The sequence below is a fragment of the Zootermopsis nevadensis genome, unplaced genomic scaffold, assembly GCF_977971745.1.
Source record: "Zootermopsis nevadensis isolate Lab colony 2312 unplaced genomic scaffold, Znev_1.0 Znev_ptg000020l, whole genome shotgun sequence".
NCBI classification, from domain to species: Eukaryota; Metazoa; Arthropoda; class Insecta; order Blattodea; family Termopsidae; genus Zootermopsis; species Zootermopsis nevadensis.
In genome coordinates, this window is record NW_028259152.1 from 2,258,252 (window position 1) to 2,278,571 (window position 20,320).

A 20,320-nucleotide genomic window follows, 5' to 3' on the forward strand; every position below is an offset into this window, starting at 1 on the left:
GTGTGTCTGATTAATTAGGGTGTGCCGAACGCTGTTATTTGTTGTAAGGCCGTGGGGATTCATGAGATCACTTAGGACCTAGGAGAGATAGAAGATATTAAAATTAGTCTTGGGGAAACACGTTTAGAAGATGTGGATTGGATTCAATCAATTTAAATAAGGACCAGTGACGTCTCCATTCACGTGGCGGGCCCAAGGACCAAGACTTCAATAAGTAGGTATGTGTTTCTTGTAAAAACTTGCCAAAGGTATGTAGTTCCAAATGCAGTTTATTTTCCTGCAAAGAACAGGGTGTTTACATTTACTACCAGTCAAATGCGGTCAATTGTAAGACACAGAATATTCTCGTGTTTCCTCGACGTTCCAAAAATTTGAATACCTTGCTTCCTTTGGTACCAAATGAGAAAAACAGTAGTAATCTGAAGCAATCGACATTGAACCAGTAATATTTTCTGTCTGGTCTGAGAAAACCTTAGTCCATATCTGGAATGTTTTTTGTTATTATTCTGTAAGAAACGGGTGATATTTTAAATTGATGCGTGCAACTGCATATGGGACATACTGAATTTCTTATTTTATCACAAACATTTTGTTTTCAGTTATCATTGAATGTAAGTTGGCATGCAAACTTTTGAAATAATTAGATTCGGTATGATGTTATAGGCCTACTGATTTGTCAGAGTAATTGAGTTTTTAATTTTGCGTCCTATATTTACGAAACTTTTTAATAGGCTTCCAAATGAAAGTTTAAATATATTTAATAAGTTCCACTCATAGGAGAAATGAGAAATACAAACACAATTTTAGTTGGTAAACCTCATGGGACGATAATATTAAAATGGATTGCAAATAATGAGATATGAGGAAGTGAGTGGAATAATCTGGCTCGTAATAAGGTCCAGTGGCTGTTTTAAAACTTTGGGTTGTATACAAAAGAGGAATATACAAAGTATTAAAGCAAATGATGTCGTTCCGCCACTGGACTGATGTCACTTGAGACGATCCGGATATTTGCGTCGTGTTCTGTATGAAATTACATTGGTATCGTACTTGACAGCGCTCTGAGTTTGCAGAAGGTCGCTTCTCTGTCACTTGCTGTGTGCAGTTGCGTTTTGCGTTCGGTGTCACAAGGACAATCTGTTACGATTTGGCGAGTAGCAGTTGTTAAGTTGCTGTCTTCGGACCAGCTTCATGCTGACGTATAGCGTGTAATCCTGGTCCAGCAACTTTTGTCATAAGTCCGACATAGTTTTCGTATAACGTGCTTCGTAGGCAACGGCTTGTGTACGATTTGAGATTATCACGGCGGTGAGTACGAAGAATGCTGTCTTCTGGGTTGTAGCACCGTGTAGTCTGATGGAAGATTACCAACTTTTCAGAGGTTCTTGCTGCCTCAATCATCAGTGCGATGAGTAAACATCGCAACAAGGTAATGTTGGTAAACTTCTACCAGAATACACGGAGCTACAACCCAAGATACAGCCATCATCAATCATCATACTGGTGACATTTTTTATCACTTGTTAATTTTCGCTCCACTGACAACTAGATTAAATGTTTACGGCGGTAAATTGTGTGAAATTAATGGCCCCATCAGTGTCACTTGTTTTGTGATGTGTGACGTGTTGAATAAAATACGTCAGCCTTTATCAAGTAACTTGGGACTGGAGAAAATTACATAACGTGGAGCTTCATAACCTGTATTCTGAACCAAACATTAGAATTATTAAATCAAGACGGATAAGGGGCCGAAATGTACAAAACGATTCACACAGAATTTTATTCCGGAGACATGAAGGGAATAACCACTTGGGAGATCTAAAAGTAGATGAGAGGATCGTATTAAAATGTATTTTAAATGAATAGTGGATTTATCGGGAACAAGACGGGCATCAGCGACAAACTATCGTGATCGAGTTGATGAACTTCCGGTTTACATAGAAGGCAGGGAATTTCTTCAACAGCTGAGAGACCATCAGCGTCTCAAGAAGAACGCTGCTTCGTGAGATTATTTAGTTACGATTAAATGAACAGGTGTAGGGAGTAAAAAATAAAACGTAAAACAGTGAAGACGGCCATGTGCAACCATAAAGATGATGCTATAGGATCGTATTAGGCAATCACGGCAAATACCGTGACATTACAGTGGACATTTGTTTTAATTGTATTGCATATTGATCAAAGTTAGCAGCGACGTGGTGAATTCAGGCAAATATATTTCTAAAAGATTTCTTTCTTCTGGGTTGTTGCGCTGTGTAGTCTGGTCGATGTTTACCAACGTTTCAGAGGTCATACTGCCTCCGTCATCAGGGCGACAGCGCAACAACCCAGAAGACAGAAATCTTCATAGCATAGATAACTTAGAAAGAATCGCCCTGATGACGGAGGCAGTATGACCTCCGAAACGTTGGTAAACATCGACCAGACTACACAGCGCAACAACCCAGAAGACAGAAATCTTCATACTCACCGCTGTGAAAACCTCAAATCTTACATATTTCTAAAATAAATCAGCTTTTATATCACCTTAAAACTTACAACCACTTTAGGACTGTTTTGTTTTTCGTGTGCTTAGGAATCACAACAAAAATATTGAAGTAGAAAATTTTGATGTTTCATTTTCATAATTTCCAATAATTTCTCCTGCAACTAGCAAGTGTTTTTTTTTAGATAAACCGTTTGAAATATAATAACGTCCCCGCAAGGAGTTTATTTACTAAAGAATTTGACGGAGGCCACAACAGAATGTGGAGGCCACATGGGGGAAACGAAGTATCCTTGTAAAGACGGGGACGAAGTCAACTAAGCAACACGTGATTGCAGTTTCGCTGTAATTTTTGTTCTGTTTAGATTAAAATGTGCATAGTCTATTTAGCTGAATCTTTCCCCATAACATAATTTGCCTTTGGTATATTACTAATAACTTTATAATTTTGTGTAATTTTCGGTATGACTGTGAGATTGGTTAACTGTAGTATAGATTTAAATATTTTGTCTCCAGAAAATTCATAAAATGAATGCACAAATATCTGTGTTTTACGACATTACTCCACGGATCTCAGTTGCATTTGGGTTTTTTTATTTCGCAGAATATTTGTGAAGCCAAATTAATTTTAGTTTGTATCGATCATTTTCGATATATATTTTACATGTAAACTAAATTGGACTTTTTCAAAAATATCTCGTCAAACAAAACAGGCTTATTACATTAAGATATTCGTCTTTTATTTGTAATTGTTTATGTGTTAATTAAATATTCAAAGAAAAACGTTTCCTGACTCTGCAATGTGGTATCAGTAGTGGTGTTTGCTTTGCAGTAATGCAATGCATTTTCTTTGCAATAAATGAGCATCAAGGTCAGTTCGACATGCAAAATAGCAAAGGTCGTATTTCGAAAATATGTACACGTACTGTATTTGAGTACGTCTATTGTTTTCCTTTCTCAATGGAACAGTGGGGTAATGTTTCTGCCTTATCGGCTTCATTTCAATTCAGACTTCATGAGAAGCGACGCTCCATTTGACTCCTCAACTTATGTTGATACACGGAGGAATGTGCCCTGGCCTGAGTACGCGTTATGACTCACAACACACGTCATCTTGTACAGTAATGAACCAGTTCAAATATCAGAACCTATTTATTTATTTCAAGGTTAAATCCCCCCCCCCCGGCATGGACCTCGTGCTCCTGGCCGCTGCGACCGTGGGTTCGAGTCCCACTCAAGGCATGGATGTTTGTACCCGATGACCCAATTAATCGGAATCTACTCTATATGGACCAAATGCTTTAACTTATTAGTAATACTGTATTTTGTTTTTTTGAGTTTTGTACGATTCTCAGTGAAAACATTGATCGTTTCCTTAAACAACATAAACCATTCGATCTTTGAAATGTTCAAGTGTTGTGTTCTCTTTGCGGTAAGGACTGGATCCTTAAATATTTAGACGAATTGAAGTTTCAAGGGGTTTAGACACCACCGAGACCTTGTATGTTTTATATAATATTTTATTCCTCTGTAAGACGACAATTTTGTGCGTGTGAACTGTGTCTGAAAATGTTATCACGTAAAATACGGTAAATTGAAACGACCTGTATTTATTTTCCAGATATGCCGTTCAAAATGAGCTGTTGGCCAGAACTGGATTACTTCCATTGTTGCTGCTACTCCTGCAGCTTAAAAAATGCAACCGTTTCGTTAGCATGGATCCAAGCGGTGAGACGTGTTTTTTGTATTTCCCGTGTCATGTAACTTGGCAAAAATTGGTGGGAGAGAGAGTGAACCTGTACAGACTTTTAATAGTTTACAATTATCTCAATACTGAACGTTAAACTATTAAACGAAAGTTCCAGGTGATTCTCTTATACTTGTGACTTTCGTTGCACACACTTGAGCTATTATATTTGGTTTCTCAATAAAGTACTCGGGGCGCATGCCCTGATAATCCGGTGGGTGCCATCGGCTGACAACCTGACTGACTTAGCATGGGGTGTTCTCCCTAATACACAGCCACATCGCTACTAAAAGGGGGAGAAGCCTTCTAAGCGGAGACAGCCGAGGAAGCCCACATTGTCTGCCGAGAGTACATCATCCTCTTAGCCTGCGATGACTCCACATCCGCGGGTTTATTTCAGTATCATTAGTATCCTATCCGCGGCCGTGTCAGAAGTTGTCGCGCAGGCCCACTGATTTCATTGACTCTCCCAAGCAGTTTGACTGTGTACAACGAGAACCACCTGTAATAATATTGTATACCGATTGTTTTGTTTTACGTATTTCCCAGATTGCAAGTATCCTCCAGCTGGCTTGGTTATTGGTACATCTGGTAAAGTCCGAGGAACTTGGACAGATCTTTGAGTTCTGGAAAAATACACTTTGCATTGAAAACATTACACATCTCTTCGGGTTCGGTAAGGATGCACTAACCACTTGTTTTGTTTTGGGGTTCTTTATTCACTGTGGCAACCGCACTATAACGACTGCATTTTGCAAGTACTGGTTATTACTGAGTTGTTGTTTCACAGATTCGAGAGACCTGTGCATCGCTTTGGTTTCCGAAGCTTCGATTCTCGCACTGTGCTGCATGTTATTGTTATATGGAGCTCACAGAGTAAGTGCGTGACAATATGAAACATACGTAAACAATCTTTGTGCCAAATCTTAGCTCTTAAAACCTATCTGTGACATTAAATTGATGTTTTTACCATGTTAATTCTTTTTATAAAGACACTTCAAACAAATGTTAACCCATATTTACAACACGATATCATTTTGAAACATCTCAGAAAATCTGGATCGTCAATTACCATTATAAAACTCACCACATCCATATTTGTCACACATTGACCACTGATGACGAGTCCAGCATAGTTTATCTGAAATAAATTAGTAGGTTTATGAATTGTTAGTAGGTAGGGCAGTAAGTATTTTCTGTGTTTCCAGGAGAAACCAGGCTTCATGGTTCCTTATCTGATAGTCTGTCAGCTGGGGATAGGGCTGTTGGTGATAATCACCGCCATCATTGGCTTCAGCGAGATTTTCAGGTTGTTTATCGTCGGCCTGGGAATTATTATGGCCGGCTCAACACTTGTTGGTAAGACGCACCTCCGGGAAAATTATAAATCAGCTTTAAAATGCTGAGTGAGTTGCGAGTGAGTGGATGATTCATGCATTCCCAAGAGTTAATTATATTGTAAAAAAAATAGATAGTTATACTGTCAGCATCTTGACGTCCTCAGGTCCGAAAGAAACTAAGTATGGCGTATAATGGACACTATTGCCATACGCGTTTCGACCTCAAGAGATCATCATCAGTGGCATCAGGGAAATTAATACATTTAGTCAAATGGTTTTAAGATTAAATATTTGATTTGATGTTAATACCATAAAAATCTTCTGAATTGACCTCATAGGACCATCAAGTGCCTATAGGATTTTCCCCAACTTTCTGACTTGTTTAGGACATTTCAATCTGAATTATAAAACTTTTAGTGCTGCAAACAATGATTATTAATTTCTCACTCATTAGCTCTCGTGTAGCAAACGCTAAATCTAATGCTTACTCAGCTGACGTGTGTCTTAAATACCGATAATTAATTTCTGCTTTCAGTTATTGCATCTTATCTGTGGTTGGTGAAGTACAGTTTCTACCGAAAGCTGATAGAAAGAGATCGCAGGTCGAGGGTCCAGAAAGATGAAGTTCCTACTGAGAAACCGACAACCGAGCAAGAGACACTCGCTTAAAGACAAAGTTCTCTGCATTGTTTGCACTCTCCTGCCACATGTAGTTCCACAGAAACGAATATATTAACGTTTATATTTTAATTTATTTAACAAGTATCTGATAAGCTCTATCGACACGTATAACTGCTCTTCTAGATTCAAGAATCAATATAAACCGTGATAGTCGTGATAAAAGCTTAAATTGAGGTTCAGCTGAAACAAACCCCCATTAATTCAATTTCTTTTGCACTGCATCTCACATAATTTTAAAACTTATTTTAGATGTAATAAAACTTACGTCGATGCACAGAACTTTTAATGAATGCAGTAATCGAAAAAGAGTTCCTTTATCTTTAAAGTTTAATGTTTGCAGCCTGTCTCTTTTAAATGCATATATATGCATGTTTTATTGTGTGTGTGTTTGTAATATGATTTTAGATCTAAACACTGAAAAATATACCTCGGTCATTTTTTTAAGCTACAAAGTGTGCATCAAAGAGAAATGATTTCTTTAATATTTAATTCGTCACCCCCTTTGTTCATTTTCTTTATTTCCTTGTTGCTTTAATGCATATTCCCGTCCCGTTCCTTTCATTTGTGTTTCTTGTCTTTATTTCGCTCGCTACTTATTCGTTTTCTTTATCTCATTCTCTCTAAAACATGTTATTATAGAGGAACATCAATTTAAATACAAGCTGTGCTACGTGTTAGATTATTTTAATGTTTTTCGTGTGTTGTACTCCCACAAAAACATGAAAACATTAAACTGTTTTATATGCTACAGAAAAAAATTTCTTCATGTAGTCAATCATGTTTTATTGAGGAAATCAAATAAAAAATCCATGAATATTATATTGTCCATATTTGAATATTTATTCTAAGACAGACCTGCCTACCGTTCAGTTTTTCGCCTTTCTGTTGTCTGTCATAAAATAATAGGCTTACAATCAGGGACAGACTCTGACCTGTGGCCGAAAGCTATGTCAAGTTCAAGAGACTTCAAACATTCAAAAGTCAAAATATACATTTTTTTATTCTAACTGAAGGGAACACTAAAAAATAAATACGAAAATTATTTAGTGAAAATGTGTAAAACTTATAATACATCTTTTGTTTCCCTTTGTATTGTGAGGCTTTAAGCATAAGTCTGGTACTGTCAATAGAAATATGACTGTTGTTTTGTATAAGTGTGAAACTTGGTTTCTTACATCGAAGGAAGAACATAAATTGAGGCTGTATGAGAACAGGTAATTTAGAAGAATAAGAGAACCATAGAGGGAGAAATTTAAGGGAAACCAGGCAAAATTGAATAATGAGAAACTTCATAATTTGTACTTTTTGCAATTATAAGGGTGGTTATTAGGGTGATCAAATGGCAGAGAATGATGATATGGGCATAGCATGTAGCACACTCAGGAGGAAGAAAATTTGCAGAAATTTTTGTTACCTCAAAGGCCACTAGCTTTCCGTTGCCTTGGTAGCTTAGATTATATTAGTTCCAATGTAGGTTAAAGTATTATAGCTTTGTATACCATTAAATATAGTCAGGACAAAGTATCCGAGTCATAGCTAAGGTACTAATTTATGTTCAACTTTTATCTTTTGATATTTTGATTTGTTGATAATGTTTAATATGAGAGTAGGGAGTAGACTTCAAACATTAACAAGAAGCAATACTTTGGAATCTACTCATTAAAAAGTATAATAAGAAAATTCTAAAATACAGTGTGTCTGTTTTGTTTATGTTAGCAATAAAACCTTAAGAAATTTATAAAAAATGTGTAAATTTTATTTAAAATATAAGCAAAAATGCAAACATGTGCCAACAGATTTTGCTGGTATTCATCATAAAATGGTACATAAAATTTAGTGGCAAGTATATGGTTACACTACTTTAGGTAAACAAAAATTTCATGTCACTGTAATGGAGACTTATATGTGTATTCCATTTTTACAAATATATTCTTCTCCCTGCTTCTGGGGGCAGAAAGGAACCCTGAAACTTTGGTAATTTTCTAGCAGACTACATAGGCCTACAATCTAGAAGACAGCCATCTTTATACCAACATTAAATTTGTCTTGCAATTTGTAGACTCTCAATGCCAAATTAATTTCCATTGAATAGATTCCAAGAATAAACAGTGTGATGAATGGGCAGATAATACCTCATCCGTATGGGTTTATTTTATATACTTTGTCCAAAGAAGGCATGAAGCTTAAATACTATAGTTTTCTTGAGTTTTCAAATGTCGCGTCTAGGTCGTTGCCATGGCAACCATTGACTATTGTAAATGGCAACCAAATGTAGGTTGTGATGGACACTGTACAGTTGTGCATAATGTATATTTAATGTGTGTTTTAAGACATTATAGCGAAAGAGAAGTATAAACGTTTTTGAAAGAATGGAGTTCGAAAGTCCAGATGTGGAAAAAGATTTCCCAGGTCTTTATGCATCAGAATCTGGGAAAAAAAGCAACGAAAGCGATTGTACGTCATTTTCATATTTATGCATGGCATTAGTTAATATCGTATTGTTTTTTGGTATGAACCTAAATTCGAAGAATTTGCGATAAGTCACATTGAATTTATGTAACTTCAACCAACACTTTCTTTAAGAATACCACAAAGAGAGGTAACTGTAAATGAATCTTATCAAACATAACCTCAATAATTGTAATATTATTCTTAACTAAACACTTAGGAAGTAATTATACAAGCATTGGTAGAGGGGCTTCTTTGACTATGCTTTTCCTGAAAACATGTAATATTGAAATCGGATCTCAGCTGTTTTTAAGATGGTTTAGATTGTTTTCCTTTTTCTAGTGTTGGCATCTGGAATTCTTTCCCCTAATGGTGAGTTGTATAGAGTGATCCAGAAGGGTTCGTGTACCTGATAGAGCACATTTCTCATGGTGATCATACTTATTGTTTACAATTTACAAGTGTTGGAAGTGGGCCCCATATGCTTTTAGACAAGTGTCTACTCATTTCATCTAGTTGGTGAAGATATATACCAGTTCAGCACAGAATCTTCTGAATAACTTTCCACTTCCAACACCTATTCTTACAGGTGCACTTCACTTTTGTATCTCCTATTATCTATATGTTAATAAATCTCTACAAAGTTCTTTTTCTGATTCTTTGGTTTTTCATTTTAATTCTATAGTTAGTGATGATGCTCATGATCGACCTTCTAAAAAGGACCTTCTCATTGGGAAACGTAAGGACAAAAAGGATTCTAAGAAAGATAGGGGTTATGCAACTTTGGAAGGCGAGAGTTCTCCTGAAGAAGATCCAGAAACGAAGTTAGTATGATTGAAATCTGTTCAAGTATGTCAATAAGTATATGAAGGATTTTATCTTAAAATTCAAGTTTGTAGGTTACTTATATGCAAAGTCATAATGTTTTATTTATATAAATAGAATGACATATGAATATGAAACAAGAAGTACAGTGAAGACCTTATGCTGAAAATTAAAGCCCAACGAGGTAGTGAGAATATATGGATTTTTTCAAGTAGGATTAGCTTATTCCATAGTTAGATCTGCTTGTATTACTTGAAATGAAAAGTGATTTTTTAAATTGGATTGTAGTCTCCTGCAGGCTTATAATATTTTTAAAAGAAGTTTTGAACAATTGGATCAGATTCATTTGGCAACACATCGGTATGTTGAACAAAAAGTCAGAGGTACATTAGGATTCACAGACTTAAATTTATAACATGGTTCAAGTCATATCATGTTATCCCTTCTACAAATAGCTGCTCTTAAAATTTGAGTGAATTATTTAATGAAAGAAACCTGAAGTTTAGAAAAATGAATTAATACTGGTTTATTACAACCACCAAATTATACAGCTTATAATGTAGCAATTTTAACCTGATATATAGCTCTAGTAATGAAATTTATGAATGTTTAGGAGCCCTTCAAAATCAAAAAAGTCCAAATCATTTAAGTTTCCAAGCAAGAAAGAGAAGAGAGAAAAATCAAGAGAGAAAGATGCTAAAGAAAAAGAGAAAGAAGTTGAGAAGGAAAAGAAAAAAGAAAAAGAAGGAAAAGTTAGGTTAAAACTAAAGGAACGGAAGAAATCAAAACACATGGACGATTCTATAGAAGTTGCAGGTAAGTTACAAGTTGCAGGTTGCTTATCTTTCTGGAATTACATTTGTTTTAAAATCTTCCACCATCATTACTACGAGCCACATATGCTACACTCTCCCAGAACTAATGGTTACCAAGGTATGAAACATTATCCTCAACATACAGTAACATCATCAATGATAATATAGTAGATGGAAATCTGAAGTTCTATTTCCATAATAAGAAGATTTAGTACTCTTTAGATATTAAGATATATTTGTTTTAATCACCTTCCATCTTTCATTTTCCTGGTATGTGCAAATTCTACTCTTCATACTGAGTTAATTAAAACAAATGCAAAAATAAGGTTATGAGTCAAGTCTTGAACCAAGTGAAATGTTTTCCTTTTTTGATCATCTAGATGAGCAGCCAGTCTTTGGTGTGCCATTAGAACTTGCCGTTGAGAGAAGCCATTGTCATGATGGTGTAGATATTCCTGTTGTTGTACGTGACTGCATCGACTATGTGCAAGAGCATGGTATGTGAACTGTTATAAATCTGTGTATATGCCTCTTAAGCATCCTGTGATTTTTATATACATTTATTATTTTATGTCTTTTTTCCACAGGCTTATACATGGAAGGTATATATAAAGTATCAGGCATCAAGTCCAAGGTGCAACATCTGAGGCGATTGTACAATCTTCGAGAAGCTGTTCAATTGTCAGACTTTGAATTACCTGTTGTCACAAGTCTTCTTAAACAATTTCTCAGGTTACCTTTCTTGATTGCTTTCAAATTACTATGTAGTTACCATATTAGGCTTTTTTCCTGTCCTTTGAACACAGAACAGTTTCAGTTAAGGGACAGTTATCAAAACATATGCTGTAATAAGGTTACACATGGACTTCTTAATTACTACTTACAAGAAAAAGTTTGATCTGTAAATTTTAAATCATTAATTGGATCATAAATTTGAGATTTTGATTGTAGTAACAGCTTTGACTCTCATTGTTTTGTCTAATGTAAACTTTGTGTTCTTATGATAAGATTTTACTCTCTTCTTCTCATAATTATTGAACATTGATATGGAAGCATTAATATACTTTATGAATTCAAGCATTTTAATTGGAAAATTTTATCCCTTTTCATAGTAATATTCTACAGGATAGATGTGAAGGAAATTTGCGTGGGTAGTTTTAATTCTTCATATGACACAGTGGGGCTTGGATGACCATCTTCTAGGATGTTGCCTTATGTAGTCTGGTAGAAGTTTACCCGCATTTCAGAGGTGTTTCCTTCCTCTGTCATTGCCAGACTACACAGCACATCATCCCAGAAGACAGTCATCTTCATACTCATGCTATGAGAACCAGAAATCTCAACTTTATGTTATAGTGTATTTTCATTGGATAGTAATTGCTGTTACATTGTGGCTTAAGCACATAGGTTTGTAAACCATATACTGTGTGTAGTATGGTTTAAGGGAGAGAAGTGTTTAGAACCTCCAACATCCACACATGTAATGAGTTCTGTAGAAAGTTCAGTGCATTGTCACTATTAACACAGAGAGCTGCCAGAGCCCATACTCACTTCAGAGCTTCTGGCAAGGTTCGAAGAGGCTGGAGCTGTGAAGGAAATGGCAGTGAGAGAATCAGAGCTTCAGACTCTTATAATGCAGCTGCCATCATGCAACAGACAGCTTCTGGCCTGGCTTATGCTACATCTTGAGAACATCACTGTGCATGTAAGTTAGATAGTAAAGTTTTTTGGCATATTAGTTAATGTAAGAAAACTATGAAATGGATATAAAGTTTATAAGTTTCTTAACATGTTCAGATATTTTTAGTGGAAGGTGTTGCATGCTGTGTCTCTGTCTTTCATCTTGAGCCATGTGCCATTTACATTTGAAAGAAGTTGTAAATTGTACATATGCAAAACCCTTGATACAGTAAGTTGAAACCTGATTTTAAATATAAACTGTGAATTTCTTACAGCACAAAATAAGTTTTGCTAACACTATTTGGAAATAATTTATTGGTATTTTTCCCCCCCTTTTCAGGAAAAACACAATAAAATGAATGCTCAAAGTATTGCAATCACTTTAAGTCCAGCTATGCAGATGAGTCATCGATTACTTACAGCTTTCCTCTGCCACTGTAACTTCCTCTTCCCAGACGTGAAACTGAACAAGTAAGAATATGCATGTGCTATGTAAAGATAGAAGAAGAATTTGTGCACTTTACAGACAGCAACTAATCTGCTTTCATATGTCCGGTGATCCACTTGCCAGACCCTGAGGGGCCCTTATAAGGGCTGCTATCTCAGATGTCTCTCTCTCTTTTTTGTGTCTGATCCCCTCTTGCCGACCAGGCTGTGGCATGGTCCCCACTCCTGTTGTCTCCCAGACCCTTGCCCAATCCTGACTCCACTCCCCATTGGTATGGCCAAGGCTCTGCCTTGACTGACAGCTTCCTATATATCAAACTGATTCCACATGTGTGACGTACTCATTGCCCTGATATTGGAGGCAGCAAGGATCTCTGAAATGTTGGTAAACTCTACTAGACTAAGATGAGTTATTCATCTGTTAAAATATTCTGTTGTGTCCAGTGACAGAATAAATTTTGGTTTAATAATTGGTTTAGAAGGCCTTTCAGATGTGCCCTTAATGGTTTTGTCTGTGCCCTGCTAATATCTGCGGATTATATTGAATCTGTTCAAGGGAATAACAAAACCAAGAATGGATTTCTGCTGGCTGATTTCATAATAAGTGTCTTTTCAGTTTCCATGACCATAAAAATGATCAGGTATGCATTCTTGTGTTGTGTGGAATCTCTGTCTGCAAAGTGGCACTGCCCTGAAGATGATTAAGTAGGAAGCAGGTCTGGTTTATTTCATTGCATTATCCAAAAAATTAACCTAAATCACCTTAGGAAAACCACGGAAAATATCAGTCAAGACAGCTAGTTCCCTGGCCAAGTTTTAAACTAGGTACATCCCAAATACAAGTCAGCACATAACATTTATACACAACATGCTCGGTGAGTATCGACTACTGGTTAGAAAGTTGAATATTATAAAATTTTTGTGCATAAATATATTTGTGGTTTGTATTTTAAACAGGGATAGCAATGAATTAGTGATATTACATACTGAGTCATAGTATGAGATAACTTATAAATGTTTTGTGAATTTCATATTAATTAAAGTTTGTTACACTGCATTAGAAAGAATAAAATATTTCATACTGTACATTTATGACCCACTCAAAAAGACATTTATGCAAAAAAAAATAATTGTAAGGTTCCAGTCTTGAACATTGCTATATTTCAATTTAATTTATTTAAAACCAAGTTTTGCTCGTTGAGGTCACAGTACTTAAACATATACTAAACATGTTATATATGTCTGCATTCCTTCTGTAAGCATTTATTTCAAGAGTTACAGGAGGTTTCAGTTTTCTTGTCTTTGGTTTTTATAATTCTGCTCAGGAAATTAATGTTATTCTAACAATACATTGTAGAAGGCAATAGCATTTATGTGCTTGACGTAGCCATGTACTCTGCTGTATCATGGGGCTGATAATGCTATCTGGTTTGCTTCCCTTCTTTTTGAGATATGTACCACCAATAACTGCAGGGAGTCCTTCCCTCCCAGATACTCCAACTGGAATAGCTGATCAGCTTAGAAAGCAGGAGTCACTTCTTAACCAAATTCACAAGGAAATGAATGCTGGCTTTGTCTCAAAACGTAAGGAAGAACAATTGTGGGAAGTCCAACGAATCATCACCCAACTCAAGGTATTATAGAAATAACTATAAGAAATTACTTTTACAATGAGTAACAGCTAAAAAAGATATGCAGTCACACACATGTAAGCTCAGCATTTCTTATCTTATAGAATGTGCCAGAACTATGTACTGGAACCATATCCTAAATGCAGACAAGAAACTGATTTTCACTTGCTTCATGAGCAGAATGTAGGTTCAGCATTACTAATACCAAAGCCTGCCATTGGACATGATCTTGAACTACCATCTGCCTACCATCCTTACAACCTGTCTTACCAGATCCATGTTAATGTTATCATCTCATCTCCTCAGTCATTTAGGAGGTTTCACTACCAAAATTCTGTGACTTGTTATGAATTAGTAAGGGGGATCATATAATTGTTAACAGTCTGTCTTGCTAGGCTCATCGCTAATTTAATGAAAGTGAGTAGTGAATTTATTTTGTGTTTTTAATGGGGAATGTTGGAAATTACTACTGATTGCCAGCAGTCACATTCTTTATGCAGTAAATATGTACATCACATTAGATAAACAAGTACAAGATTTTCTTCCACTGTAAATTTTGGTCATAAACCTGAAGGGAAGAGACCACTAGAAAGACTTAGAAATAGACTGGAAAATGCTATTATTAAAGTGGCTCAAATAGAGACTAGTGGTTGGTTGTTGTGAACATAGTAATGAACCTTTGTATTCCATAAAACACAAAAAAAATTCTGAACATTTGATGAGTATTAGCTTCTCAAGAAGGACTCTAATTCATAGAGTTGTTAGTGTTCTGAGTTATGTAGTATCAGCCTGTTACTATGATGTGAATGTTTTCAAATAACTTCATTGCAGAGGAAACTGAGAACAGTGCAACGAGCTCAAGAGATGAGTCAGAATCTGAAGAGTTTGGAAGATGAACATAGCTGCAAACCCTATGATGACGAATTCTGCATTGACCTCACTTTACAAAAAGCTTCTTCCTATTCTGAAGAAGACAAAGCAGTGAGTACAGTCACTGCAACAGAAATTAAACCAGCAGCTGATGATGGAACGCAAGGAGTAGTGATGCCTCTAGCATCAGCTGCACCAGCTGTAGAGCAGCAGCAGCAAGAAGTGCAACCGCAACAGCCTTTGCGTGATACTGTGGATAGTCCACAGGATACAGCAGACAAAATTCCAAAGCAACAGGTACATTGTTGCCATTAAACGTAAACTAAAGCTCGGACTAGCGGTGCATTGATCCAAATAATTTTGTTTTCCCATTTCATGATGCTCTCACATTTGAAGATTGCTGTCTTCTGGGTTGTTGCACCAGGTAGTATGGTAGATTTCCATCAATGTTTCAGAAGTCATACTGCCTCCATCATCAGTAACCCAGAAGACAGCAATCTTCAGACTCACTGCTGTTAAAACCTCAAATCCTCTTCCCACATTTCCTTATTTTCTCTCTCTACATTTATTTACTGTATGAATAATATGTACATGAAAGTATGGACCCATGTCTTAATTGAAAATGGTACTAGTTAACAGGAAATGTAATTTCCTGCCTAGACTTTGATTTTTTATCTTATTAACAACTTAATATTTGAAAATAAATCAGGTTACTTAGGGAACCATTAAAAAGGTAAAGCTGCCCCACTATACGCACAATGTAGGCGCACAAAATATTAGTTGAAAAGACTTTAAGGGAAAGATCGCTCAACCTAGACATAAGTGAGAGGATAATATTAAAATGGATCTTGGGGATATTGGGTTTGTAAGTGTGGATTGGATCGAACTGGCTCAGGATAGGGACCAGAGGTGAGCTCTTGTGAACATTGTAATGAATCTTTGGGTTTTATAAAATACAGAAAATTTCCTTACTAGTTAAGTTGAGATACTCAAGATGGACTCTGCTCCAAGGATTTAGTTAGTTAACTCATGAACATTCATATCACTACCATATCTAATTTATTGGCGATACTGCATAGGTCCAACAAGATCAGTTCCATGATCCATCTACTGCTGGTGACATTGCCACTGCTTCAGCAAGCAAGGCTGAAGATTCTAGTGATGAGGTAGATGGTAATGAGGTCTTGGAGCAAGCATCTGCAACGGAAATTCCTGCAGGACATGAGGATGAGCTGCAAGGACTTTTGCAGGAAGAGAAACTTTTGTTATTGGAGCATCAGGAATTGCTAAGCCTTCAGGCAGATCTGCAAGGAAGAGTCCAAGAAGAACGGATTGAGATAGAGAGGTTGAGAGCAGAGCTGGAGACTGCAAGATCCAAATACAATTATAGGTAATAACAGTCCTACTCTACAGTAACTTCTTCTTCTTCTATGGCTCTCCGGTCCGTATTCGGTCCATGGCCTCCTCAATTCTCCTCTTCCATTCGGTCCTCTGTTAGGTCCATCTGCAATCAATTTTTTTAAGTTTCAGACTAAAAAACAAAAATTTGATTGCAATTAAATTTTTTTTCTCAATCTGGTGTTGAAAATTTTCAATTATAAGGTATAACTGTTGTCTGAAACTTCAAGAATTTGCAGATAACTGCTTCTTCTTTGCATACTCATGACATTAATTTGTTCAGAATAGGGACTGGTGGTGAGCTTTTGTGAACACAGTAATGAACTTTTGAGTGCCATAAAAGGTATGGAGTTTCTTGATGAAATGAATGACTGTTCGCTTCTTAAGAAGTCCTCTGCTTCGTGGAGTTAGTTATGACATTCTTTTTTGTACTTTTGCTGTACTGCCATGTGCTCATGGTATAACTTCGTTATGTAGCATTCTGTGTCACATGTTATGTTCAGATTCCTGAAGTAACCATATACTCGAAGATTTCTGTCTTCTGGGTTGTTGCGCTGATGACAGAGGCAGTATGACCTCTAAAACGTTGGTGGAAATCTACCAGACTACACAGCGCAACAACCCAGAAGACAGAAATCTTTATACTCACTGCTGTGAAAACCTCAAATCTTACTTATCTGTAGATCTTTGTGCTACACAGCCACACGTAAATCACACGTATCAGGCAGAATATATAAATCTTAGGGTAAATTCATATGTAGCTGACTAACAGTACAGAAAATATTTCCATGAACATATTTACTGGAACATTCCATGATAATCTTGTTTCTTGTGAATATTGTGTTTAGACAACCTGTGAATGTAAAAAATTCAACTGCTATATCAGAGCAGGGTAAGAATTAACATTTTGTATCATGTTTAAACCTCATCTGTCATAGGTTAGAATATAATTTTTGTGTGCTTGTTTTAGGGGATTTGATGAAAACAGTTCAGAAGGCAGCAGTTCACCATCACACTCAGATGGTAGTGATGTGGATGATCCAGAGTTGGGCACTCGTATTGCAGAGCTGCAACATGATAATCAGTTATTGCAGGTCTCAGTTTTAGCCGTCTTGCATTCTTTTCTTATGGACAAAAAAGTACTCATAAATAATAAGATGTTATAATATATCTCACACTATAATTTAATTTTTTCAGGAATTTATTATTTTATACAGTCAAAGGATTGTCCTGATATTCATTATACAGCATTAGTGTCAAAGTATGAGTACATGATTTGCTATAATATGGCATATTTTCCCCGCGCCTTAGCCGCACGGTCTGAGGCATCATGCTTCAGACCGGTGATACGGAATGTGCCCTGGTTTGAGTCTCGGGGAAAGAAATTTCTCATGAGATTTTAGACCGGTGTATGGGACCAGTGTCAACCCATCATTGTGAGGAAATTGGGGATCTACAATGGGTAGCGTAATCCGGTCATGAATACTAGCAATGGCTGGGGGTTCGTCGTGCTGACCACACGTCACTCTATATCTGGTTGGATGATCGTTTACCTCTGCTTAGGCATGTGAATGTGAGGCCAGCAGCCAGATAGTTGGCTTTGGCTCTCAGAGGGCTGTTACGCCACGAATTGTTATTGTTATATTGGCATATTTTCAGTTGGTGTTCAGTTTGTTGCATTTTGTGAAGTATATCAGGTACTTCATAGGAGTGTTTTGGGATCAGTTTGTTTGTTGAAACTGGCACAGTTTTAATTTCATGCAGTTTTTGCACATTTTTATTTCCAATATTAGATCAGTATATTTCCTTTTTTTCATTTCTTTTATGTTTTTATGCTGCATATGCTAATGTTTATTTTTTATAATCAAGATTCTTTATTCTACCATCCACTTTAAATGTCTTATCTTCCTAGGTTGTTTGTAGATTATTTAACAAATCTTTTTCAGTAGCTCAGACTACATAGCATCAATTTCCCATGTATAAATTATCTTTTACTATTATTGTCTTGATTAAATTAATGTTTTGAACATACACAGTCTATTATATAGTTACTTAAATAATAGGTTGAAAAGAATATGAATAAGTATTCATTTCTGTTTTTTATGTTTTGTTGCAGCAAAAGAAATCTAATCTAGTGCGTCGCATTATGGAGGAGCGTGAAGCGTGCCTGCACCTTCGTGTCCAGCTCAGCTTGCTCCATCTCTCACAAGAATCAAAACAGTTATGAACTGGCTTCACTTTGCAGAAGTAACAGCAGCTTAAAGGTGTTGTTAATGTTTAATGTTTACTCTGTTTACCTTCTACTTGGAAATCTAGGTGTCAGGTATATCATTTATGTTCTGTGCCTACACTTTGCCTTGATAATAAGGTATGTGTTCTTGACAGTTTATCAGTAGTCACCAGTGTAATGAATTGAGTAGCGGATTTAACTGTTTGCATAGTGAAGTAGGTTGGTCATATCTTATCACATAATTCTTCATAGTCAAACATGAAATTTAATCATGAATGTTTATGAAGTGGATATGATATGAGGATGAGTAAAGAAAGATATTGAGAGAACTTGTACCTATGAAGTATGAGGAAAGATTTATTTTGTTCATAATGGAAAAGTGTCGAGAGTGCAGTATGTGAAACAATTTGTTAATATTATATAAATGTAAAGTTTGAAGGTAAGGCATTAGTATAAGTGTAAATATAAAATTTGACATGTTAGTAAAAGTGTAGTATGTAAGAAAGGATAATGAGTATATTCAATGTTAATAATGTATAAAAGTTTGTCTTCCCACAGCAAATGTATTTAAATATAATGTCAATATATAAATATGTTACATATGTACTTCAGTATGGTGTTGCATTATACAGTATGCCACACATACTGACATGATTTATATATAGGCTACTACTTTTTCATATACTTTGTATATTTCAAAGGAAAAAGACATATGTTGTATTTTTATGTCTGTGTGTCTCCCTTCTCCCCTCACAGTAATTATTAAACTATCTGACACATTTTCATGAAACATGGTATGAATATTATGAATTAAGAGGCCTTCCTTTCTTCTTCTTCTATGGCTCTCCGGTCCGTATTCGGTCCGTGGCCTCCTCAATTCTCCTCTTCCATTCGGTCCTATCCTCTGCTGCCTTCTTCCAATTTCTAATCCTCAGGAGCAGTGTGGCATCCGTTTGAAATGCATCCTCCCATCTGTTCCTGGGTCTTCCAACTGGTCTTCTTCCTCCAACACTTCCTTTGAATACCATCTCTGGAATTCGGATGTCATCCATCCGAATCAGGTGACCTGCCCATTGTAGTCTCTTGATTTTTATAAATTGTGACAATAATATGTCTTTATATAATTTATAGATTTCCTGATTAGTTTTTATCCTCCATTCACCTGTTTCTTGTGTTGGGCCGAAAATTTTCCTCAGGATTTTCCGTTCAAACAAATCCACTTTATCTGCTGCATTCTGGTTGAGTGCCCATGTTTCACCCCCGTATGTCGTTATGCTACAGATGAGAGTTTTATATAATGTGATTTTTAATTTCTTATTTATTCCATGGAATTTTATCAGTGGTAATATCGAGAAATATGCTTTATTGGCCGCTTGAATTCTGCTTTGTATTTTTACCATTTCCTCATTCTTATTTGTTATGCATACTCCCAGGTATGTGAATATTTGCACCACTTCTATTTCAAATAGGCCTTCCCACCATCTATAATATTAATGAGGTAGTTGCACAAACTTCTGATGTGCGAGCTGTACAAGAAACACTTACTCTAGGGTGTTTAGGATAACACTGTTTATAGTGCCAAAAGACTGTTTACTGTTGGAATGACTAAAAGAGATTTATCTGAATTAGTCCTGAACAGTATTGTAATTTTCTTATCCTCAAAGTAGTGTTGCCACCATTGCCCAATTCATTAACTGTTGTCATAACTCGGTCTCATAATGTG

At 36.1% G+C, this 20,320-nt stretch overlaps 2 protein-coding genes across 4 annotated transcripts; both read left to right on the forward strand.

Moving 5' to 3' along the window:
• The first annotated feature begins 1,052 nt into the window (after positions 1-1,052).
• Positions 1,053-7,079, forward strand: LOC110840530 (uncharacterized). Of its 2 annotated transcripts, none has more exons than XM_087352003.1 (6): positions 1,053-1,308; positions 4,107-4,213; positions 4,782-4,908; positions 5,023-5,108; positions 5,441-5,591; positions 6,108-7,079. In XM_087352003.1, exons 2-6 carry the CDS (start codon positions 4,109-4,111, stop codon positions 6,239-6,241), a joined length of 603 nt encoding a protein of 200 aa, XP_087208129.1. In that variant the 5' UTR covers positions 1,053-1,308; positions 4,107-4,108; the 3' UTR covers positions 6,242-7,079. The 2 variants fall into 2 exon arrangements, with proteins under 2 accessions (XP_087208129.1, XP_087208130.1); XM_087352004.1 differs by lacking the exon at positions 1,053-1,308 and adding an exon at positions 2,655-2,830.
• A 1,409-nt stretch (positions 7,080-8,488) lies between these two features.
• Rlip (Ral interacting protein) lies at positions 8,489-19,387 on the forward strand. Of its 2 annotated transcripts, XM_022085587.2 has the most exons (13): positions 8,489-8,707; positions 9,044-9,073; positions 9,387-9,525; positions 10,140-10,342; positions 10,722-10,838; positions 10,929-11,073; positions 11,869-12,046; positions 12,362-12,492; positions 13,919-14,102; positions 14,931-15,266; positions 16,049-16,359; positions 17,338-17,461; positions 18,484-19,387. In XM_022085587.2, exons 1-13 carry the CDS (start codon positions 8,623-8,625, stop codon positions 18,592-18,594), a joined length of 2,094 nt encoding a protein of 697 aa, XP_021941279.2. In that variant the 5' UTR covers positions 8,489-8,622; the 3' UTR covers positions 18,595-19,387. The 2 variants fall into 2 exon arrangements, with proteins under 2 accessions (XP_021941279.2, XP_021941280.2); XM_022085588.2 differs by lacking the exon at positions 9,044-9,073.
• The last annotated feature ends 933 nt before the right edge of the window (positions 19,388-20,320 follow it).